This window comes from Chrysoperla carnea, chromosome 2 (assembly GCF_905475395.1).
Source record: "Chrysoperla carnea chromosome 2, inChrCarn1.1, whole genome shotgun sequence".
Lineage (NCBI taxonomy): Eukaryota > Metazoa > Arthropoda > Insecta > Neuroptera > Chrysopidae > Chrysoperla > Chrysoperla carnea.
The window spans coordinates 14138949-14162481 of record NC_058338.1 but is presented as its reverse complement, the minus strand read 5'-3'; the positions used below and the strand labels follow the sequence as shown (position 1 = coordinate 14162481).

General features: G+C 28.9%; 1 protein-coding gene across 5 annotated transcripts in view; it reads left to right on the top strand.

Moving 5' to 3' along the window:
• LOC123291955 (neo-calmodulin-like) overlaps nucleotides 1–22974 on the top strand; it is a 136972-nt gene extending 113998 nt beyond the window's left edge. The window contains exons 1-6 of one of the 5 annotated variants that reach the window (XM_044872432.1): nucleotides 7533–7653; nucleotides 16475–16573; nucleotides 18946–19081; nucleotides 19200–19335; nucleotides 20057–20205; nucleotides 22877–22974. In XM_044872432.1, coding sequence (XP_044728367.1) covers nucleotides 16487–16573; nucleotides 18946–19081; nucleotides 19200–19335; nucleotides 20057–20205; nucleotides 22877–22908 — 540 coding nt within the window. In that variant the 5' untranslated portion in view covers nucleotides 7533–7653; nucleotides 16475–16486 and the 3' untranslated portion in view covers nucleotides 22909–22974. Of the gene's footprint in view, nucleotides 1–3170; nucleotides 3444–7532; nucleotides 7654–16474; nucleotides 16574–18945; nucleotides 19082–19199; nucleotides 19336–20056; nucleotides 20206–22454; nucleotides 22596–22876 lie in introns of those variants that run through there. The other 4 variants (XM_044872429.1, XM_044872428.1, XM_044872430.1 and 1 more) reach the window with 4 other exon arrangements.
• Nucleotides 22975–23533: the final 559 nt, after the last annotated feature.

Sequence of the window (23533 nt, the reverse complement as noted above, 5' to 3'; positions counted from 1 at the left end):
GTTTTTGTAAACTGAAATTTATATTTATTAACAAAGTTTTTCAAAAGAATATTTTCATATAAATAGTCGAAGCAGAGACAAAAAGCTCTTTTATATCAACTTTATTCATATTTTCATTTCAAGTGTTTCAATTAATTAATTTTCTCATTTTGAAAATACACAAAGATGTAAAATTTATTTATATTTTCAATTAGTATGTGAGTGTCTTTGCAACGGTCTATCAGATAAGTATCCAAACAGGACTGGACTGGACTGTGTTGGCTTCTTTTGGGAGCTAGGCGATACTAAAGTTGTAATTTTGAAATTGTTTTTTTCACTTAACTCTAAGCGCGAAATGCTATTTTGCTACATTGTTTTATAGGGCAAAAAAGCCCACATAAAAAATTAAATTTATCATCAATCTATTGAAAAAATTTCTACTCCTTGGCAAACGAGTTCCCTAAATGTTACGTAACGCTAGCTGATATATCCTCCCTTCCCTTCGCGACTTATATCAATCAAACCATGTTACCCTTTTTCGGGAGTTTGGAAGAAATGAGAGGGGGTGATCCACATCACCTCAGCAACTTAAGTTAGGGTTCATGGTTGTTTTACGTGCCGTATCCTATAGAATACGTGTTTTTTGTACACGATGTTTTGACTTCACATCTTGTGCAAAAAAAAACCCCGTTCATTTTTCTGTATAAATATTACAAAAGCTATATTAGCTTTATTTTATCACCGTGTTTAAAATTTTATATTATCTCACGTTCATTTTATATAATATAATCCACTAAAAAACATTCAACAGAAGTAATGTCATAATAAAATTCATTAATTTATTATTTAAATATATTAAAATTAAAGTATATTTACATATTTTATATATTTTCTCATCATAAATTGTCTACCAATTACTAACAGTTGTTAAACATTATTTATTGCAAGTGTGCGAACGAATATGTACGTCAGAGGGTAGCCACGGTAAACAATGCGATAGATTCATAATTTGAATAAAATTTTGCCAACCCGGTAATCAAATTTGCCTGTGTTATCAAAAAAGTCGAATTTTTTAACTTTATGACGTCATCAGAATCCAAAAAATTTAATTTTGCTCTATCACATCCAAATTTTATCCAATCTTGATAAACGAGGTATGTAATCCTACTAAATTTGAGTCATACTTTTCATTTTTGTGATCAAAATTAACCAAGCTCTAATAGATTTCATGAATGTGGAATCCTGGTCCCAGAATTAAGCACAAAAGTGATATCTAGCGAAAAATTGACATCACAGCTGAAAAGAATGGCCCAAAATTAGTGGGTTTCAAAAAAAATTCCAATAAGATCGGATCAAATTTGCCTGTGTTATGAACAAAATCGAATTTATATACCGAAATTATATATTTTTTAACTGTTAGGTTGGGTTGGGTTGGGTTTAAAACAAAAAATTTAATTTTGCTCTATCACATCCAAATTTTATCCAATTTTGATAAACCAAGCATGTAATCGTACTAAATTTTGGTCATACTTTTCAAATTTGTGATCAAAATTAACCTGGCTCTAATAGGTTTCAATAATGTGGAGTCATGGTCCCGGAATTAAGCACATAAATGATAGTTAGCGAAAAACAGACATTGCAGCTGGAAAAATGATCCAAAATTAGTGGGTTTCATAGTTACGGACCTGTGTTTTACAAAAAGGATGATGAGCAGTCCAATTTGAAATCTCAAATATAAAGTTTATCGTTATGAATTAGTAAGAAAGAACTCTCACCAAACAAGTCAAATGTCAATCAAAGGCTAAATTATTGTCATTAACCTTAATTATGTTTTTTAATTAAAATTCAATTACAAAGAAATATTATAATTTAGTCATACTAATCAATATTTAATAGTTCAGCTATTATCAATACAAATATTTACATTTCCAAATAGAATATTATTAGTTACCACCTTTAATAACATGATATATGCAATAGTATTCACATGCATGTTATTTATATAGCATATATAATATATACGACATGGAAATGTAATGTACACACCATTATCAAAACAAAGCAGGAATTTAAATTGTTTAGGCTTTCTATTTCATATTCATGTGAAGAAAGTTTATAGGCAGGTTGCTTATCTGAAAAATTTTATGTTCGGTCAACTTCAACTTTGATACAAATACAGGTTTATTTTTAAATAAAAATTAAGTTTTAAGTATCTCTGCTAACGGCACTGAAATCGGTTCTGCATATAACGAATGCTTACAGTATAAAAATTGTATTGTGACTTTATCTAATAATGATTTGTGGCTTGAAATTAAGTTTTTATTTTCGTAAGAGAATTTAAAATTTTTGAAAATATACCGCATGCTAAAATTTTTTTATTTTGGTTAGATAGGCACCAAAATTTTTATTTCACTTAAAATCAAACAATATATGTCTACAGTGTATGTACTAATATTAAGATACAATTTAATCCACCACGTATCTATATTAATATATAATTTGATACCTCCCACATCTAAGTGTCTCTGTATTGGTGAAATAATTTGATAAATATGTATAATTTTTTTTCGTTTTCTTTGTAAATAACTATTTTTTAGCGCTCGCTTCCCAATTAAATCAATTTACAATCAATTGTTGTTTTATGATAGTCCCCTCTATATTCTAAAGTGACACCAACTAATTTAATGAGTTTGATAGGTCTGTGAATTCACAAATCATTCTATTTTTCCCATATCCACATATCCCGCTCAAATCAAAATTTGGTAAAAAGCGTTTCCATTTGTCTCGATAAGCATAATTTAATGGTATAATTTTCTGCTATCAATAACAGAACACTCTGTATATAGTATCAATAAAAAATTACACCTGTACCTATAAATTTATACGTACTGTGGATTAATAACAGTATTTAACATATACACAAGGTATACAAATTATCTCACAGGAAATCATTATCAACATTCAGTTATGTCCAACAATTCATCACCGAATGATCTAAATAAATTTAGTAATTTTATTTTTAGAAATAAAACGATACAAATTTAGTTGCAGTTGCGCAGCATCTAGAACAGTAAAAAAATCGCTTTTATTTACAAAAATTAGCGCAAATAGTTTAAAATTATGTAGTACCTACGAATTATTTAAATTTCTATAGAGTGTACCGATAATAATTTTTGTTTCATAATTTATAGGCTCGTAACAAGCCAGCCGATGGAAGTGGTCATGTTAACCAAAAAGGTACATCAGGACAAAAAGCGGCCAAACCAGGTCAGCAATGTGTTCAAGGAAAAGGTCCACAAAAACCAAATCAAAAACCAACCGCACAAAAAGGTCAAGTTAAAACAGCACCGGCTAAAGCAGCTCCCCAAGCAAGAGAGATCGCTACAGTCGCTCTGGTTAAGCCAGTGAAAAAACCCAAAAAAGGATCCAGACAACAGCACGACTTAACCGTTACAATAAATTTAGTAAGTACCAAATTTCTCAAATCAATTACCATTAGTTTTTGTATATTGTCTTTTTTTGTTTCGTTTAAAAGCCGTTAGCATTCAAAGATAAGAATATATTTCCGAACGAAAAGAAGTAAAATAATTTATTTCCATTTTTGTTATATTTTCAAAAAAGTTGAAAATTATTGGGGGAAGATCCCCCGTCCCGTAAGGATGGCTATGATTTCAGTATCTTCTTTTCGCAAAATTGGCGTAGAATCTCCTGAAAAACTGAAAATTGATATTTGATTAAGTTTAATGTACAAAGAATAGGTAACCTTACGTGTAAAGGATTTCAGAATTTACAGAAATTATTACAGATTTTAGAGGAAAAAAATGGTTTTCGAATATGGTTTCAACATATACCTTTAAAAACTTTGTTCTATTTTTAGGGTGTATGACCCTGTCCTTAATACAATCAAAAAAGACATGCCCTACGTGGAAAACTGTTAAAAATCCCACATACGAAACAAGTCGTAGTTAAATTTTGTTACAGAAAAAACCAAGAAAATAAATTATAAAATATTAAATCAAAAAAACCATTCTATTATGATTTTCCTAAATAATTTATTGTTTTTACAACATCAGTGACTCAAAAACCGTGAACGATTTAAAAACATGCTTATTGATTTTTAATTTTTTAATAAATAATATGTCTAGTCAGATGTGATAACCATTATTATTATAGATTAATAATAATTGGATGATTCATCAAAAAAATAACTCTTGTAAAAATGAGAGTCCCCACTTTCGTTGATTACCCCACCTTAATTACACGACAACGAGAGAAATCAAAAGTTTAAAAAAAAAATGTAAGCTATTACTCATTTTAACATAAAATTATTCATTCCACCGGGCAATGAGTAAATTTTAAACATTATATATCTTTTTCAAGTAAACAATTTTATTTTCGTCACAGCACCATCAGTTCGCATGCTAAAGTTCTCAAGTTCTCCTCTACCAAGGAAATAGAAGATGTAGGATTGATAAAAAGTATGATGATCTTTGTGATTTGTTAATTACTGGACACCATGCAATCTTATAAAAATTTGGTATGTGGAATATATAACCCTACGGTCTTGACAAGCATGGATTTTCACAAAAAATGACTTTTTGTCTTAAATTTTAAAAAATTTGTCCTTTATCCTCTTGATAACTCGATCAGTGAACATACTGTATATTCGTGATTTCAAGATGTATACACGTCTACCTAGAAAACGCCCGTTTTAGTGAACGTCGTTAATTTTTGTTTCGCAGGTTTTGCAATAATTTTGTTACATAATGCTCATAAAGCTTCATACACCTTGTAAAACATAATATGATATTATAATGTTAAATATTGTTACAAAACACAATATGTTAAGAAGTTTATTAACAAACTACTTACAACTTCACAACTTGTAACTGACCGTGAGTCCATAATGAAGCGATTTGTTTGTTTTTGTCTGCCATTTGGACGATTGATCAAAATATATTTAGCAACAAAGAAATATGACACATTATTTCGCGACTCCATGAAACTAAAGATGGCACTGTAATGATGGTTGAAGAGGATAAACAACTTTTATTTAAAACATTTTTTCGTAAACATAAATACCTAATTTGATGCAACGTTCATAACCTTTTTATACCATGTATATATATGAAGATATACTAAGTTTGGTCCAAAGTTTGTAACGCTTGAAAATATTGATGCTTCGAACAAAATTTTAGCATAGTCGTTCATAAAATTAAATCATTATTCAATTTTCGGTTGTCCGCCTGTCTGTCTGTCTGTCGTCTGTGACCACGATAACTCAAAAATGAAAAGAGATATCAAGCTGCAATTTTTATAGCGTGCTTAGGACGTAAAATGTGAGATCGAGTTCGTAAATGAGCAACATAGATCAATTGGATCTTGTATACCGTTAGAGACAGTACAAAAATTTAAATGAAAAAAATGTTCCTTATAAAAAAAATAAACAACTTTTGCTTGAAACATTTTTTCGTATAAATCACTGTTTACTCGTGAGGGCGCAAATTTTGCGTTTGACATGTATGTATGTGTGACTATCTAAGAGAGGCTATCTTTTTTTATTTACATGACGTAAAAAAAACGATTGCATAATCAACACTGTGTGTACATGGTATTTCAACAATTAACTCAGTCAATTGTTTGTTTTCACTTGTCATGTTTAAATTGATTGAATTATTTTGCAATCCCAAATGTAACTTTTCAATGGACTATGTTACCAATCGTACCTTTTTATCCATTTTCCATATTAGACAATAATAATCATAGTAATTTCATTTCATTCTGGGTTCACGATCTATAACTAGTTGAGTTACCTTTACTTGAAATGACTACACACTATAATACATACGTATAGTGTAGTATTATTAATAGTACTGTATGGTATCTGTATTAATATGGAATTAAAATTGCAGTTACTTTTTAAGCAATAAACCATTAAAATAAAGGTCGTTCTTTTACTTTTGTCCAATCATTGATTGTCAATGCTGTTGTTGTTGTATTTTATTTTATAAAAGTATATGTTTTAAATAATTTATTAAAGTACGGTGTGTACAAATATTTATCGATATGATCTATATCTGAATTTCAGAGTAATTATTTGTGTCTCTGGCTCCGTTGATAACTCTTGGGTACGGAACCCTAAAAACACCGCATTAAATTAACAAATTTTTAATTATATGCTATTATTACCCCCATAAAAGTAACTGTTTCATGTTATTTTCATTTAGACAGAATAAAAGGATGATTTGGGAAAAATCAACGCTTTTTCCATAATTTTTTCCAATTTACTCGCAAACTGTACATTCTAGAGAAAAATAATTTCAGTTTAAATTTATCGAGCATAAAATTTTCGAACGATTTGTATGTATATCCTTCTTCTTAAAATATACTTCGATGTATAATTTTCCGTGTAGGGGTTTTTATTGAAAATTCTATATGTCGACTACCAGATGCCATATGGTGAAAAAGAATATATGTGTGTTCCTATGTGATACACTAGAGACCAAATGCCTAGGCCGATTTTGATGATTCTGGCGTCAATCGATTTTTCGTAACCTTAAAACTGCTACTGAAGATATGGCAGTAATGAAAATTCAACACCGCGACCACCAGACACCATATTGTGAAAAAGAATGTAGGCGATTTTAATGATTCTAACGTCTATCGATTTGTATTAACCTTGAGAGTGCTACTGAAGATATGGCAGTAATGAAAATTAAATATGGCGACCACCAGACGAAATATTGTGAAAAAAATGTGTATGTGATCCTAATATATACCAAACGCATGGGCCGATTTCGATGATTCTTAAGCAAATTAGTTAAATATCAGTTAAATATAAACTGAAAAGAATTAATACAAGTCCAGCAGTTCACATAGCGACTTTAACAGTCGTTACCCATTAAAATCTACTCCGGCTCAAATTAAACCGCTTTTTTAAACTGTTTGACCTTTTTTCTTTCAGTTTATATTTAACTTTAGTCGTGTTTTTTGATTTTTTTAAAATAATTTTTTTATTAATTGATGCAAAAATGAAATGGGAATATGTAAAATTTTAAATGATCTGAGGATTGATAGTACATTTGATACAACACACACTGTACAATGATTGTCTTATAACATGATTCAGCCATCATATTTATAAAAAAAAAATACATATGCCTATCTCTGATTATATTTTAAAATGTTGTGAATTCTGAATAAGAAACGAGCATGAATGATAATTTAATACGACTTGCCAATTAAATATTTTAAGATTAAATTTTTAATTTATAAAATATAAGTGTTTAAAGACAGTTTTATTTTAATATGTTTATAGTTTTATTTTATTTATAGAAGAACGTGCGTTTTTTAATTTTAATTAAACAAAAACAATATTGTATTTTTAATAAAATATTAAATTAAAAAAAAATTAACTAAAACAATATCATTGACTCACATGAAAGTGAAATTTTATTAGGTAATGGTTTTTTTTTTTATTAAAAAAATATTTTATCAAATTATTTATTAAATATGTGGACTTTATATAAATATTTTTTAAAATTTTTATTCGAGCGACGATTGTTTATGAAATAATTTAATTATTTTTTCATTAAAAGTTGTATGTTCATATATATGTTTGTAGTTTTTTACTGTGAAGTGAATTGTGTGATTTGTGGAATTTTTCCAAGTAAAGTGTGTGAAAAATTTTATTCAATTTGAGTTTCAAAATTTGTCCACTACTAAACACGTTCGTTAATTCCAATAAATTCAGAAAATATTTTGTATTTTTAAGTAATTATTTACTTAAGGAGGTATGAGCACGGTAGTAGAGGATTGATGATAAATTATATTATAACTTGACGATATAAGACGAAAAGTAAGAATAAAATTTTCCGATATCTGGCGTTATTTTGAAAATACCGAAAATTGAAAATATTGTTGAATTATTCAGCTTTCGATATTTCGAAAACCAAGGCACATATCGAAAAATTTCATTCTTATTTTTCATCTACATTCATGAAGTTATAGCAATATTCATCATCAATGTTGAAAATAAGATAAAAATAATTTCAACCCTAAATCTGCCCTGCTCTTACATCATATATATATATGGATTAACTTTCTATTAAAAAGTTTTTTTTTTATTTGTTTTCATTCATTCCAAGTGAAAATTATAAAAAAACTTTCAAAATATGTTGTTTTTTGAGATTTTTTTGAAATTGGTATTAGGAAAAAAATAATTTAATTACAAAAATAATGATATAGGCTTGCCAGCAAAAACTGCTAACAGAAATAATTGATTAAAATTAATTTAGTTAAAAATAGCCATGAACACTTTTCGATAGAAAAACTATGATAGGCGTGTTTATAAATCAATAAAATTTCATAAAAAATATATCGGGCTATCATATGGATGAAGTTTGACCTTATACCGTTTCTTTTATTATTAGGTGGAAAATATTATATTTCGATTACAGCCAGTGATAGATTTAATTGCGATAGCGCCCTAGGTATGTTGCATCCTAGCGAAATGTACATGTAATACTGTGTCCAAAAATTATGGTGACATTTGAATTTAAACTGCGCGCGTTTGTTGTGCATTATGAATTCCTTCCGCCCGGCCAAACAGTCAACAAGGAATATTATTTGAACGTTATGCGTCATTTGCGTAACGCTATCCGAATAAAAAAGCCGGAATTGTGGTAAGACAATTCATGGTTTTTACACAACGATAATGCACCATCCCCTACTGCACTCATAATTCGTGATCATTTCGTCAAAAACTCAATCCATATCGTTCCGCAACCACCGTATTCACCTTATCTGGCGCCGTGTGATTTCTGGCTGTTCAGCAAACTCAAAAGACCGCTCCGGGGACACCGTTCTGATACGATAGAGGAGATTCAAGCCGCAGCGAAGACGGAACTGAAGCCAATCCAGAAAGTGATTACAACCAGTGTTTCGAAGATTGAAAAATCCGTTGGCATAAGTGCATTGTATCGACAGGGGATAACTTTGAAGGGGATGAAATTGATTTGGAAGAATAAATAAAGAATTTTCAAAATAAATACAATGTCACTTATTTTTTGGGCACAGTAGTATATTCATCGGCAGTCTCCCTAAGCCCATACTTCGCGTGCCTAAGCCTAAATCAACCACTGATTACAACATAAAAAGCTAAAAATTATAGAAATGAATGTGTGGACCCCGTGGCCATGCCTCGGCCACAGATACCTATCTTCATACAGAGATATGACTTTTAGCAATATCAGTTAGAGAAACGCTTTAAAAAAATTAATCTATTTGGCAATTCGTTGAATAAATAAAAACCTCATTAAAATCACATAAACATAAAAATGGCTGACTTTTCTTTTTAAAAAATACATTTACTAGATAGAAAATTCTATATGTTTATGATTTCACAAATAATTTGGCAACGACACAATACAAAAAGAAAAACACTTTATTGTTAATTCACCGCATCAGACAATACACAAAGAATTTTAAAAATGATAATTTTTTCACATGTGCAAGTGTATACGTGGGTGTGTAGTGTGTACTGTATGTTGTTGGTATTACGTAATACAGTTTTAATATTTTAAAATGAAAAAGAAATTCTATGACAACTATTATGATTGTTTGTGGTAAAAATTTGTTTTGGCATCAATTTCGTCAACTATTTTTGGAATAATGTTTATTAACTAAGCATACGCAATCGAAAAATTGACACTGATTAAAAATAAATTCTTTTATTAAATAAGTATACTCCCATCATATTAGATGAAATTTAGTTTCTGTAGTTTTGGAGGCAGCTATGCTATAACAAATCTTAGTTAAGTCCAATCATTAAATTAACCTGATTTTTATACTTTTTGGGTCAAAATTACCCCATCCACCGAGTTTCATCAAATTCCAATACAAAAATATTTTTTGCGATTTTTTCGATTTTTTCAAAGGGGTACCCCTTAAAAAAATTGTAAAAATCGAAAAATTTTTTTAGCCTCCAATTTTGACAAAACTCATTATATAAGGTAATTTTGAACCAAAAAGTACAAAAATCGGGTGCATTTGACGATTGGTCGAATAGCTTTTGAGATACGGACTAAAATCGATCAAAATATTGCGATATCTCAGAAACTCTGCATCCAATCACTAAATTAACCTGATTTTTATACTTTTTGGATTAAAATTACCCCATCCACCGAGTTTCATCAAATTCCAATACAAAAATATTTTTTGCGATTTTCTCGATTTTATCAAAGGGGTACGTACCCCTTAAAAAAATTGTAAAAAATCGAAAAATTTTTTTAGCCTCCAATTTTGACAAAACTCATTATATAAGGTAATTTTGACCCAAAAAGTACAAAAATCGGGTGCATTTGACGATTGGTCGATTAGCTTTTGAGATACGGACTAAAATCGATCAAAATATTGCGATATCTCAAAAACTCTGCATCCAATCACTAAATTAACCTGATTTTTATACTTTTTGGATCAAAATTACCCCATCCAACGAGTTTCATCAAATTCCAAAACAAAATTTGTTTTTGCGATTTTCTCGATTTTATCAAAGAGAAAAATGAAAATTTACAGGTAGCTTTAACTAGTGGGGTTGGAAATTATTCTCGAAAAACAAACAAAAATTCGATAAAATTTTCGGAAACTAAATAAATGGCCCTCATAATTGTGTTAGTTTTTTACTCTCGCCTAATTTAAAATAAAATAATGCAAGGACTGATATTCAACACATTCTTTACACAACTTACTCAGCCCAATTGTTATCTTTCAACAATTTACTCAGCCCATGTTTGTTTTCACTTGTTAGTATTAGAGATCAAACAAAAAATTACACTTTCAGTTTCATGTTTCATGAATTTTATTTAAGTACCCTGGAAGATTTTTCAACTCATCGACTAAAATGGTCCACTCAGTATTAAGAATATTTTAAAAAAGGAAAACAAAGATATTTTTTGTTTACTAAAAACTATTTTATTAAAACCATTTTCATAAACATCAATATGTTTCAGTTGTTGTATTATGACTACATATTATAATTAGTCCAAAATTTAATTATCATATTCTAGAATATTAATTAAATAATACTAAAAAAAAAAAAAGAAATAACTTATTAATTAAATTTTTTGTTTATTAATATTTTGTATCAATAAAAGCGAGAATAACAATTTAATAATAAAATTAAATTAACTGTAAAAGAAATAATTAAATATTTCATAATAAAATACTTCATGCAGATATTGGGTGTATCTAAACTAACGGTCAATATAATCAAGTAAGCCGAACAGCGAATCAAGCATTTTGGTGTGAAAAATATGTGGCCAGAAATGCTTCCGGACTAACTCAACATAAACTAACAATTGTTGAGATATTTTTCAAAAATCCTTTGATTTGAGCATGTATGGGAAATGACGTGTAAAGTTTCTGGCGTAGCTCTGAAAAGGAACGTTTCCGAGGACATATTTCGTATTTGTATCTGATTGCCCCTTTGATTATTGAGTATTGATCATTTTGTTCAGACTCATCTTGTTTATATATACATATTTATTGTTCATTATAATATTGTACCTGTTTGTATGTGATGAATTACCAACTAATTAAAAAGAAATTGAATATCTACATAAAAAAAATTAAACAATTTGCTTATAAAATATAAATTATATTGTTTATTTAAACAAATTAATGACGAATCTTAATTAAAATATGAACATTTAGGTCATAGCATAGATACAAATTATTATTTCAACTATATTTACATAGAGTTTATAAAGTATTCAAAGTAGATAATCCAATTATCTGGCAATCAATACTTTGTTCAACAAAATAAAACCAAACGTTTGTACGTGTTATACAACATCTGCCCCAACTCACAGCTTAAGTGGAAGATATAGTGTAGGCGCTGACTGGTTTTCGTATGGATTTACAAGTCTTACCGAGCAAGGAGTGTATTTTGATCCGCTTAATTCGAATTTTCAACTTGCTCATCGCTCAGAGTGGGGACAAATTTGTTATAAACAAATTAATTGTTTATACGGCCATATCTCCTAAACTATTGAAAAGTTAGTAAACAATTTTATTTTACTTGAAAAACAAATATATATTTTTTATTCGTCTTAATACGACCAATATAACCGGAGATATGGTTAAAATTATTAACAAAAATGATATCGCACAAGGTCATCGCGCGGCGTTTGGTTTGAAACGTCCCTAGATTAACCAATTGATATTTTTGTACGTTAAAGAACTCATTTTAAAGGTATGTGTCTATATTTTAAAGCTATACACATAAAAATACGTTTTATGCAATAGAAACGAAGGTAATACGATTGTAAGTATTCAGTTTTATGATTTTTCCGACCCGCTATTAGTTTATAAGTCGAAAGCGAGCTCTAAGCGAAAGAAAACCCGACATAATTATATATGGGAAAATTGCAAATTTTTTCTAGTTGAAGAGCCTTTTTTATTTTTTCATAATTATCTATTAAAATTTGATTTATTGCATCCGAGCCATATCTTCGATTCTATTGGTCTTATCAAGAAGAATAAAAACAATAAATGTTTGTTTTTTATGTAGAATAAAATAGCGATGAACAAGTTGAAAATTCAGATTCAACAGGTCAAAATACGTCGAAATACACTTCTTGTTCGATGGGACCTCTAAATGCATACGAAACCCATTCGGGACCAACACTAATAGCCTTTGGTTTCCCAATACAAACACGAAAGATTAGTAGCGCACACTATCTGTAAGTGGATGGATGTGGCGTTTCAAATTTTTTTAAATAATTTATACTTTTAGATTAAAGAATACCATTTTTTAATTTTTTCTAAGCGAGATAAGGAATTATTTAGAATAGAAAGACAATAGGAAAATAATGTTTTAAACTACGTATTTTAAAAAAGGTAAATAAACGGTGAATTAGTATTTGTATAATCACCTTCAATATTTTATAAACTTTCTGTAATATATACCTTACTCTCGAAGGTAAAGAAATGAAATTAATTATAATACGTTTAATGAATAACTGTTTTATTATGTACGTTGTATACCTATGTCGGTAGGTATGTATATTTTCATTCAGAAAATTTTGTGTAAATGACACACGTTTTTGTTTTAAATCAAAATTTCAATTAAAATTTATTTTGAAAATTAATTATGATTTTCATTCACAAAAAGTAAAACAATTTATTTGTATGGTTAATTATATAATTTAAATTTTTGGTACACATACACAGAATTTTATTATAAAAGTAATTTTTTTTTAATGTGACGTTTATTTCCCGGAATTTATTTAATCAAGGTTTACTTTCTGTCACAAATGTGTATAACATTTTCATTTTATACCTAAATTATAATTTTTGGTATATGCCATTTTTAAAGTGAGTTAAAAGCATCGAAACATGTCTCAAATTACTTTTTTCTGAAACGCAAATACCCCCCCTCGCCGGAAAATAAAAATAAAACGATTTTCCGGGGGGTTGATTTGTGAAAAATGAAATTTCCCGAACTTTTCTATTAATTTAGCTTTAGTTTAAGTTGATTAGAAAAAATCCAATCTTTCTAGCATGTATAGAACAGAAAATTTCTTGAGCGGAGAACATCTTTACTTATTACCATATTAAAACAAGTGAAAACTAACAACTGACTGAGTTAATTGTTGAAATACCATAGACAGTGTTGATTACTCTGTCACATTACACATACATACATGTCACACACATATAACTGATATACCCATATAATACTACAGTTTGCGCATAATATGCGCTCTCACGGGTAAACAGTGATGTTTACGAAAAAATGTTCCAAACAAAAGTTGTTTAGTTTTTGATAAGGAACATTTTTTACTTTTAAATTTTTGTTCTATCTCTAACGGTTTACAAGATGGGTCCTACGGACCCAACACCCAATTGCCCTATGTTGCTCATTTACGAACTCGATCTAACTTTTTACGTCCTAAGCACGCTATAAAAATTTCAACTTGATACCTCATTTCGTTTTTGAGTAATCGTGATGACAGACGGGCAGACGACAGACAGACAACCGGAAATGGACTATTTAGGTGATTTTATGAACACAAAATTATATACCAAAATTTTATTCATAGCATCAATAGTTTAAAGCGTTACAAACTTGAGACTAAACTTAGTATACCTTGTTATATTCCACATACATGGTATAATAATTCTTAGAACTAGTAGTTTTTTTGCTGTATAACATTGAGAAAATTTTTTTAATAAAAAGTTAGAGAAAATATTATTAACATTCAATTTTGTAAATAAAAAAAGCGGATCATAATAAAAACATGGTAAATAGCACTTAATTTAAATTGTAGGGAAAATAATATTTATAATTTGGAACAAAGTTTAAGTTTTTAATAATAAAACATTTCGTATAAATTACTTTGCTGTTGGCAACATATCTCTTTTGCTTATGTTTATTTACTTCTTCTATATGACACGATATTATTTTATTCTTGGTGAATTTCATGATTATTATTATGATTATTACTATTGCCAGTTGAAACCAATTGAAAAAGTTACGATACAATTATGATCTTACATCGTCCTAAACTTAATACATGTGTTATGGATTAAGAGCCAGGCCAACAAAAATTCGTTGAATTTACTAATGCTGATCATTTGAATATTGGTTATAGTAGTTGTGTACACACACATACTGCGGTCAGGCAAGCAAACGATAGAACAGGAGTCAGGTATATGCTATCGAAACGGTTGCGATTTCGGTGGTATTTAAATGAATTTACTAAATCTGAAAATTTTTATACAGTATATTGCATATAAATAACAGTTACGATTGTCAGTCAGTTAGGGGTTAGAACTGGGCTGGTCAGTCAGCTCTTATGTATATCTAATAAATAAATAAGATTCAGTACTAATTACCGTGGTATTTTAATGAATTTATTTAAATGATTTTTATCCTATTAGAGAGCTGAAAGAAGAACTGAAATAGTCCCGGACTAAGATTGAATGCAAAAAAAAGCTAGGCTACCTGCGTTTTCCGTTGTGCAGTTCAATTAAAACTATGAGCCTTTGACATTTATTGCTACTATCATTTTGAAAGTATATTACATTTGAAAAAATTGAAGCCAACCGACAGCTCCGTACGTTATAGTTTTTGGGCTATGATGCTTAAAAAATTTAAATGTTTTACAGAAATGTTAAAATTTTGAGTTTTGCTTTTGTTAAACCGTTAGGGATAGAATAGATGTATAAACGTATAAAATGTTCCTTGCTATATTTCTAGTCACTAATCAACAAAATTACACTTCTCTGAAATCATATTCTCATGCGCTACGCTGTTACATAACAGGCAATATCCAAGTTATCTAGTTATCTGTTTGTATAACTATTTGTTTTTCTATGTGATAAGTTTTCCTTCATGTATGGTTTATATGGCTGTCAGACATATATCTGTAATAACTGTAAACAACTACAGAAAAATGCTGACGTCACAAAAATGTAACTATATAACTTTCTTCTCATTTAACCTCATCCCTTTTCTACCATTCATTAGTTTTAACTCTGGCCACAATACTATAATAATTCTGCGTTTTGTTCATATAGTATAGGAGCTCGCAACGTCGCGAAAAAAAGAATTTTAGCAATTGGGCCGTCTGGCTGGCCGTAGCGGTTGCGTTTAGTAGTGTGCATCCTACCTGTAGGTACAGATAATAATCCAAAATTTGATGTAATTTAATAAATTTAAAAGAAAAAAAATTGATGACGGCTGCTGGATTCGAATTCTAAGTAGTTATCACTAAAATAATAAAAACTATACTGGTGACTTCGAATCGTACGGCCTATGTTGCCCATTTACGAATTCGACCTCACTTTTTATGTACTGAGCACGCTGTAAAAATTTTACATTGATAACTTTTTTCGTTTTTGAGTTATCGTGATGAAAGACGGACAGACAGACAGACGACAGACAAACGACAGACAGACGACAAACAGACGACACACAGGCGACAGACAGACAGACAACCGGAAATGGGCTAATTAGGTGATTTTATAAACACCTACACCAAAATTTTGTTCGTAGCATCAATATATTTAAGCTTTAGAGACTTGGGACTAAACTTAATATACTATGATATATTTCATATACACATGGTATAAATACCACGCATTTCTCATTTATTTTTAATATTGTACAGATTGCTTTTTTAATTCAAAATAATTCTACTATAAAATGAAAAAAATATTGCAATTCATTTCCACATGTTTGCGCCTTAAGGTTGGATATTTGAAATCATTGAGTATATAATTTGTCATAGAAATCTGTAGAAAAATATGAATGAATTTTTTATAAAAAGAAAAATTACAAAATATTTCTGAATAGAAATGAAAAATCAACTATAAAAAACTCAAATTAAAATTAAATTTTTTTCAAAAATTATTTTTTAATTGATTAATTTTAATTCTTATTATTTCTATTTATTATTATTTATGATCTTTAATTTTTTACGCTAAGGTTATTTAAAAAATGTCCACTGATTATAACGAACGTTATGGAAAAGAATATTCACGTCTACGAAGGCTTACGTCCAATTTAGAAACTAGAATACAATCTGTAAGTTTTATTTTTATGAACATTTATTTTATTTATTTGTTTTTTTTTTTTTTTTATGTACTTAATAAACAAATTTTGTTTATATTATAATTTTTTTAATTATTAGTTAGTTTCTTCGATTTTATTTTTCCAATTATAATTTTATAGTCTATGATCACGCTGCAGACTGATTTCATTCATAACGTGGTTAATCAAACTCTTATTTTAACGTTTATGAATAGGGGAATACACTTTTAACAAAGTGTCGATTTAAAAGTGTCCAGAAAAACTTTTAATTACAAGTGAAATTTACAAAATTAAAAAACCCCCGACAAATTCGATTTATTCCCTGTAAATCGATTTTTGGAAACTTAGCTATAAAATATTCTCAATCAAATCGGTTCGATCGCTTAGGAACTACGATGCCTCTGAGAAATACACGAACGCACACACAAACACTTTAAACTTATAACACTCCTTCTTAAATCAATATCAAAGTGATGGTCTAGGACATCAAATGAGATGAAAAGGATACTTAGAGAGCTATCACTTTTTCGGACAAGTTTTTGGACATATTTTAATTGAAATTAAAATATCTGAGTTGACTTTGTTCTTTTGAATTATTTGTTTTAAATTACCGAATTATTTTACCGTTTCACTTTTTCAAATGAATTGAACCAGGTTTATTTGACCATTCATTCAAATTCATATGTCATGCCTTTTCCAAACTGAATCGAATTTGAAGATCATCACCAATTTTTTAGTTTGTTTCGGGTACGGAAACCTAAGCTCGCACTTGAAACATAGCTAAGAACACTCTCCGTTAAATTACCTTTAAAATGAAACCAAAAAAAAATCGGTTCATACGTTCAGGCGCTACGATGCCACAGACAGACAAACACACAGACACACACACACACATAGCGGTCAAACTTATAACACCCCTTTTTTTTGTTCGGGCGTTAATAAGAGTTTGATTAACCATGCTATGAATGCACTGATTTTGCAGCGGAATCTTCGACTATTCGAATTTTCTATATATAAAATAACAAATTGATTATTCATTCATTTCGTTTGTACAACAAGTACATATGAACGAATTTATAATTAATGCTTTTCTATTTTCTTTCTCGAATCGAAACAATTCGAAACACCTGTGCCAATTTTATTATGTATTTCAACATGAAAATTATTAAATAGTTTATGCTTTAATTGAACTAATAGTTAAATGTTTATTTCTATCAGTAGCGGAGTCCATATTCCTTCGAACTAGTTTAGCTATAGTGTTACTTTTGAAAACGAAACAGTTTTTGACTTGAATACAGCAAATTCTTCAAGTTTGAAAATTGATTTTTGAAATTTTTTTCTGTTTATGTAATGTGATGGGATTTGTCTGTTTCTTCGAAAAAATAACCCATAATTCTTTACGTTTTTGGTGAAAAGATCTGTTTTAAACGGTATATCGTATTCTCCCTTGATAACACTTTTTTTCAAATAAATTTAAATAAATGTTAACAAACTTTGCTAATAATAGTTGCCATAAAACATTATCCAACAAGAGCATAGAGATATATTAAGAAAACATATGAGAAAAATTGAATAACGGATATTCTTGTCCCTCATTTTATATGGAAACACTGAAAATCTAGCAACATTACCTCAAATAAAATGTTAAAACCTAAAAAAATCTGTATTGTTTCATAATATTGTATATTCCAATCTCGTTCCATGAGAACATTATTATAAAAGTTTTTTGTTATTTACTAACTCGTTTTAAATGAAATAACATTTTACGTACAAAACTTATATACGTTTTTTAGACTTATTTACAGCAAGTAAAAAAATTGTGGGTGCGTAGTACTTAGGTGTAGGTGCTCTAAGAACACACAATGAGCAACGGCGATATTGCATCAATCACGCTTTATTGATTATGAAAATGAAAACTTCTTATGAAAATGAATGAGTCTTAGTCGGTACATATCGATTCCATCAACAAAATGATTGACTACATACCGGCTTATCTCAATGACAAAGTGATTCCTGATACTGACAATGAAGCAAAATATCTTGGTATGATGCCTAATGCCAAGCTTCGGTGGAAAGCCTTTGTAGAGAAAAAGAAGGAGGGACGCCTTCTAAAATTCAGAAAGATGTACTGGCTGAAGGAGAGTCGGCCAAAAATGTCAATCCAGAACATGATTTCACTGTACAACCAAGTCTTTACACCAGTTTGGACTTTTGGACCAAAACAGTGGGGCTGATACTTGCCATTATATAAATATTTTGATCAGTTTTGAAAGGTTCGCACGCCTTACTCGAGATTGGTCAATTAATCCAAGTGAAAATTTTTGATATTTCACTTATTTTTATAAAAATGTTTCTGTTTGTTTCAGTCTGAATATGGCCTGACAGAAGATCAAGTAGCAGAATTTAAGGAGGCATTTATGTTATTTGATAAAGATGAAGATGGTACCATTACAATGGCTGAATTAGGTGTAGTAATGCGCTCCTTAGGACAACGACCAACAGGTTTCTATATAAATTTATTTTTATCATACCTATATATATTTTTATTAGTGATAAAGTGATGTCAGATTTAGTGCAGGTCAAGTGATGTTACCATGTTATTAAATTGAACCATTTTTAGAAACTGAATTAAGAGATATGGTAAATGAAGTAGATCAAGATGGTAACGGTACTATAGAATTTAATGAATTTTTACAAATGATGTCGAAAAAAATGAAAGGTGCTGATGGTGAAGATGAATTACGTGAAGCATTCAGGTAAAAATAAAAATGAAATTCAAACATTCCAATACTTAACAGTGCAAATTATTCTTAGTAGAAGGGAATGTACGTAGAAATATCTTATACCTGTCTTATCGAATGAAATTAAATAAAACTTTTTGCATTTTTGCACCAGTAAAAAATGGGGCTATTCTCAGATCTTGTAGTTTTGCAATACTTTATTTGTTACGAGAGTTTATTGAATCCCTTTTCTCTATAGCTGGATTATCAACAGAATGGTTTGGAGTTGATATCTTGAAATCATAACTAGTGACAGTCCGGTGAAAAGAAGGAACATTAAAAATGGTAGCTATAAAATGAAGGATTTAAAACTTTGAATAAAACGCGCCAATTTCTAGAGATGTATTTATCAATGACAATGTATACAAATGGGCCTCCCTGTACTAAAAGGCAGTAGAGGAGCCTTAAGTACATAAGAATGCTTTCCTGTACATCTTTGGCAATCTAGCATTTTAGGCCTCATACTAATTTGACAATACAATACAATATTGTTAATTAAATTAAATCTGTACTTTTCACAACTTTAACAGGTTTTGATTTAAGATAACTTTAAAAAAAGGCTGACTTAAACTTGTAATATTAAAAATTGACCAAAAATTACCTTGCTATATTATTTTGTATATAATGATAGAAACTTGAATTAAATCGAATTTAAACCTACCATTGATACAATTCATTCATAAATTCTTTTTTGCAGAGTATTTGATAAAAACAACGATGGCCTAATATCATCGAATGAATTACGTCATGTTATGACAAATTTAGGTGAAAAATTGTCAGAAGAAGAAGTAGACGATATGATTCGTGAAGCTGATTTAGATGGTGATGGTATGGTGAATTACGAAGGTAAATATTCCTTTTTTGAATTTCAATTTTCAAATATAGGTATTCTGCTGAATGGTTGCTCTTACGTTGATTTATGTCCATTGGAAGTGAAATTATTATGTGTAGCTTTCAATGTGCAAATGATTCTTTAAGACCTTAGGTGCAGTTAAGCTTTTTTTAGTAGACCTCAGAAGCTCAATTTCATCTATAATTTATATACCTAATATGAAGTAGTCCCTTAGAGCCTTAAGTTACATAGACTGAGGCGCGTCAAAGGATTTTAAGCGTGCCAACATTTGATGTAATTGCTTGGGTCAAATCCATCATGACGGCTGTGTAGAAATGTCAAAGCAAAGTTTTGTTGTTTTACTTGCCATTGTAGATTTGTGAGAAAAAATGTAAAATGATAAGTGATAAGTATTTTTTTAAGTCAAGAAGCGAAAAAGTTCAGTGAAATCACGATGTTCTATGTAAAACATTTTGTGATATGAAAATTTGACATTCAATGTATGCTTTTTGATAAATATCCCTATAGCTGACCCAAGCAATTACCACAAATGTTGGCATACCTCTCACTTTACGGAAAGATAGGCGATGGTCAGTTTATGTACTTAATGGTCTAAGAGTAGTTCCATAAGGAGGCAGTAGCAATTTTTCATGAAAACATCAATTTCGGGAACAAAACTCACCCCCCATAAAAGAAAATAGGAATCAGAAAAAAAAATTAACCAACCCTGTTATATGAAAATTTATAAATAGCATGGAAATTAATGACTAGGTTGACATACACATACCTACAGTAAACTGGTAATTATTTCATCACCAAAATCAAATAACGTTTGAATAATATAGAGACAGTCATACATAATATATTATAATTATAATTCACTGTATTTAATAATACCAATTTATTAGTATTCATTAATTATGATTCTTGTTATTAAATACGAGACGAAAAACCCGTTGAAAATAACAACTGTACTCAGGCCCGTGTGCAGGAATTATCTAAGGGAGGGGTTCAAAGTCAATAAGAACAATAAATCCTTTTTTCGTGAAAGAGAACATTTCATTACGTCAAAATGTTAACTCTGCGAGCTTAAATGATCTAAGGTATCTTTTGAGACGACGCTCCGTTGAAAAGAAGCGTTCATTCGTCGCTGATGTCACAAGCAAAACTGTCAGAACTCGTCGCATTCGGTAGACATTCGGGATTGCATCTTTGTTGCAAATATTGAGTGCCTCGAATGAATTTTTGGCACCCCGCCTGGCAATGTGTTTTCGCCAAAGTTGAACTTCGTGAGACTAAAATTTTGTTGAGAAAGAGACAAGCAAAATTTGAGAAAATATTGCGATGGTTCAAAAGTCAATCTATAATCTTCAACTAAATAAGTCTGTATATTCGAGCGTTGAGTCTGTTATGATCTTGAATTCTGCAATTGTACGTCGTATTCATCGCAGATATCTGTCATGGTTGTGAAACATCAGCCAGTTCGATAGCTTTGTCAAGATCCAGGTTTTTTGTTTTGCAAAAAAAAAGACGTTTCTTAGAGAAAAAAACGCTTTTGCTTTTTCTGTTGAATTATCGTTTGTTTTCTTTATCTCAGCCTTTGAGATAAAATTTAATTGCATAAAAGAGCAGCTTTCTAATTCGTATAGTTTTTTTGAGATATCAGAGGGTATATCGCACAAGAACATCGGACGGTAAAGACAACTACCCATAAATGATATATATAGGCATTATTACTTTAATAATAATTATATATATATGAATAATAAAAGCCTTTTATATTTTGTAATTAGAGGCTTAAATATATTCAACTGATTAAATTTATTTATAGAATAATTATATATAATTATTATTATTTATAAGTAAACAAAGATTTTTCTAAAAATATTTTTATTAGGTAAAAAAACGGTTTAATATTTTATTCAACTCCATAAATGGAATAGTTCACAAAAATGCTCATTTTGAATATATAAATAAATTTTTAATTTTCTTATGTTAATACATTTAAATTTTAAGTATGTACGTTTCGTAACAGCTTGAGTTTTTTTCGTAATCTTTGTGATTACTTCCTGAACTAAACAATGGATAAATATTTTTAATTTCCTTCATGAAAAATAAAAATGTTTTTTATTGAATATATATAGACAGGATTATTTCCTTAAGGATTGAAGTTCTTTTATTTTACTGGAAGAACATTGAAAATACTAATATGTATATACAAAGCAAATATCCTGTATCGATTTGTCTCATTATTTTGTGCAAGTTATTCGCGGATTATTATCATCTTGTTTCTTTTAATATATAATTTTCATTTTGCCTTGAACAAGCGAACCTAGTGCGGACTAATGAAATATCTGTAAACTGACGAAACTACTTACATGAACAGGCCCAAATATTTCTGAAGGTAATATTTTTTGGCTTACATCTTTAATCTTGTGATGAGAGAAATTCTCATATTTTCCGAAAAAAAAATTGTAGAGCGTCAGCAAAATGTTCATAGCGGAAGTGCTCATGGATTCAATACTAGGCACAACTTCCAATTTACTATGTTCCACGTGTAATTTGGAAATTCTGAAAGAAGAAGACGATAAATATTCTTGATTATCTGGCAATGGCAATATTTTTGTCTTTTTTCTATTGTTTGGTAAATAAAATTCTAAAACAACGATAATTTTTTTGTTTCAGAATTTGTCACCATTTTAACAGCAAAAAATTAAAAAAAAAAGAAAAATAACGAAACATCATCATAAGAGCAGAAGCATATATTTCTCAATTCAAAATATATCAAAAAAATTATATTATTTTAATAATAATTAATAAAATAATAAAGAAAATGAAAATCGAGCAATAATTCAAATAATTGAATTTTTTGTTTTTAATAATTGCTCAAAAAATTTATAATTATTATTATTATTATTATTATAAAAATTATTGAATGTTAAAACAAATAAAGTTGTAAACAAACGATTATGGATGTTGTGATCGGCGAAGTGCAAAAAAAAAAAAGAATTTATTGAATGTACAAAAGAAATGGCAAAAAATAAATAAAATAAAAAAGTAAAACGTATAAAAATTATATTGTTAATGTGAATTAAATAAATTAAATAATAAATATTAAAAAAAAAATAAATATATACCTAGCAAATTTAAAATATATTTAAAAAAATACAATTGAATGTGTTCAAATTAAATCAAATAAAAATCAAAACTTTGTATTTTGAGCCTTTATAAAATGCGACTATTAAGTAAAAAATAACTTTTGAAAAAATAAAATTATTGTTAGTTATTAAATTTGTTTATTAATTATTATTTTTAAATCAACTTTTAGGAGCTTATTAATTT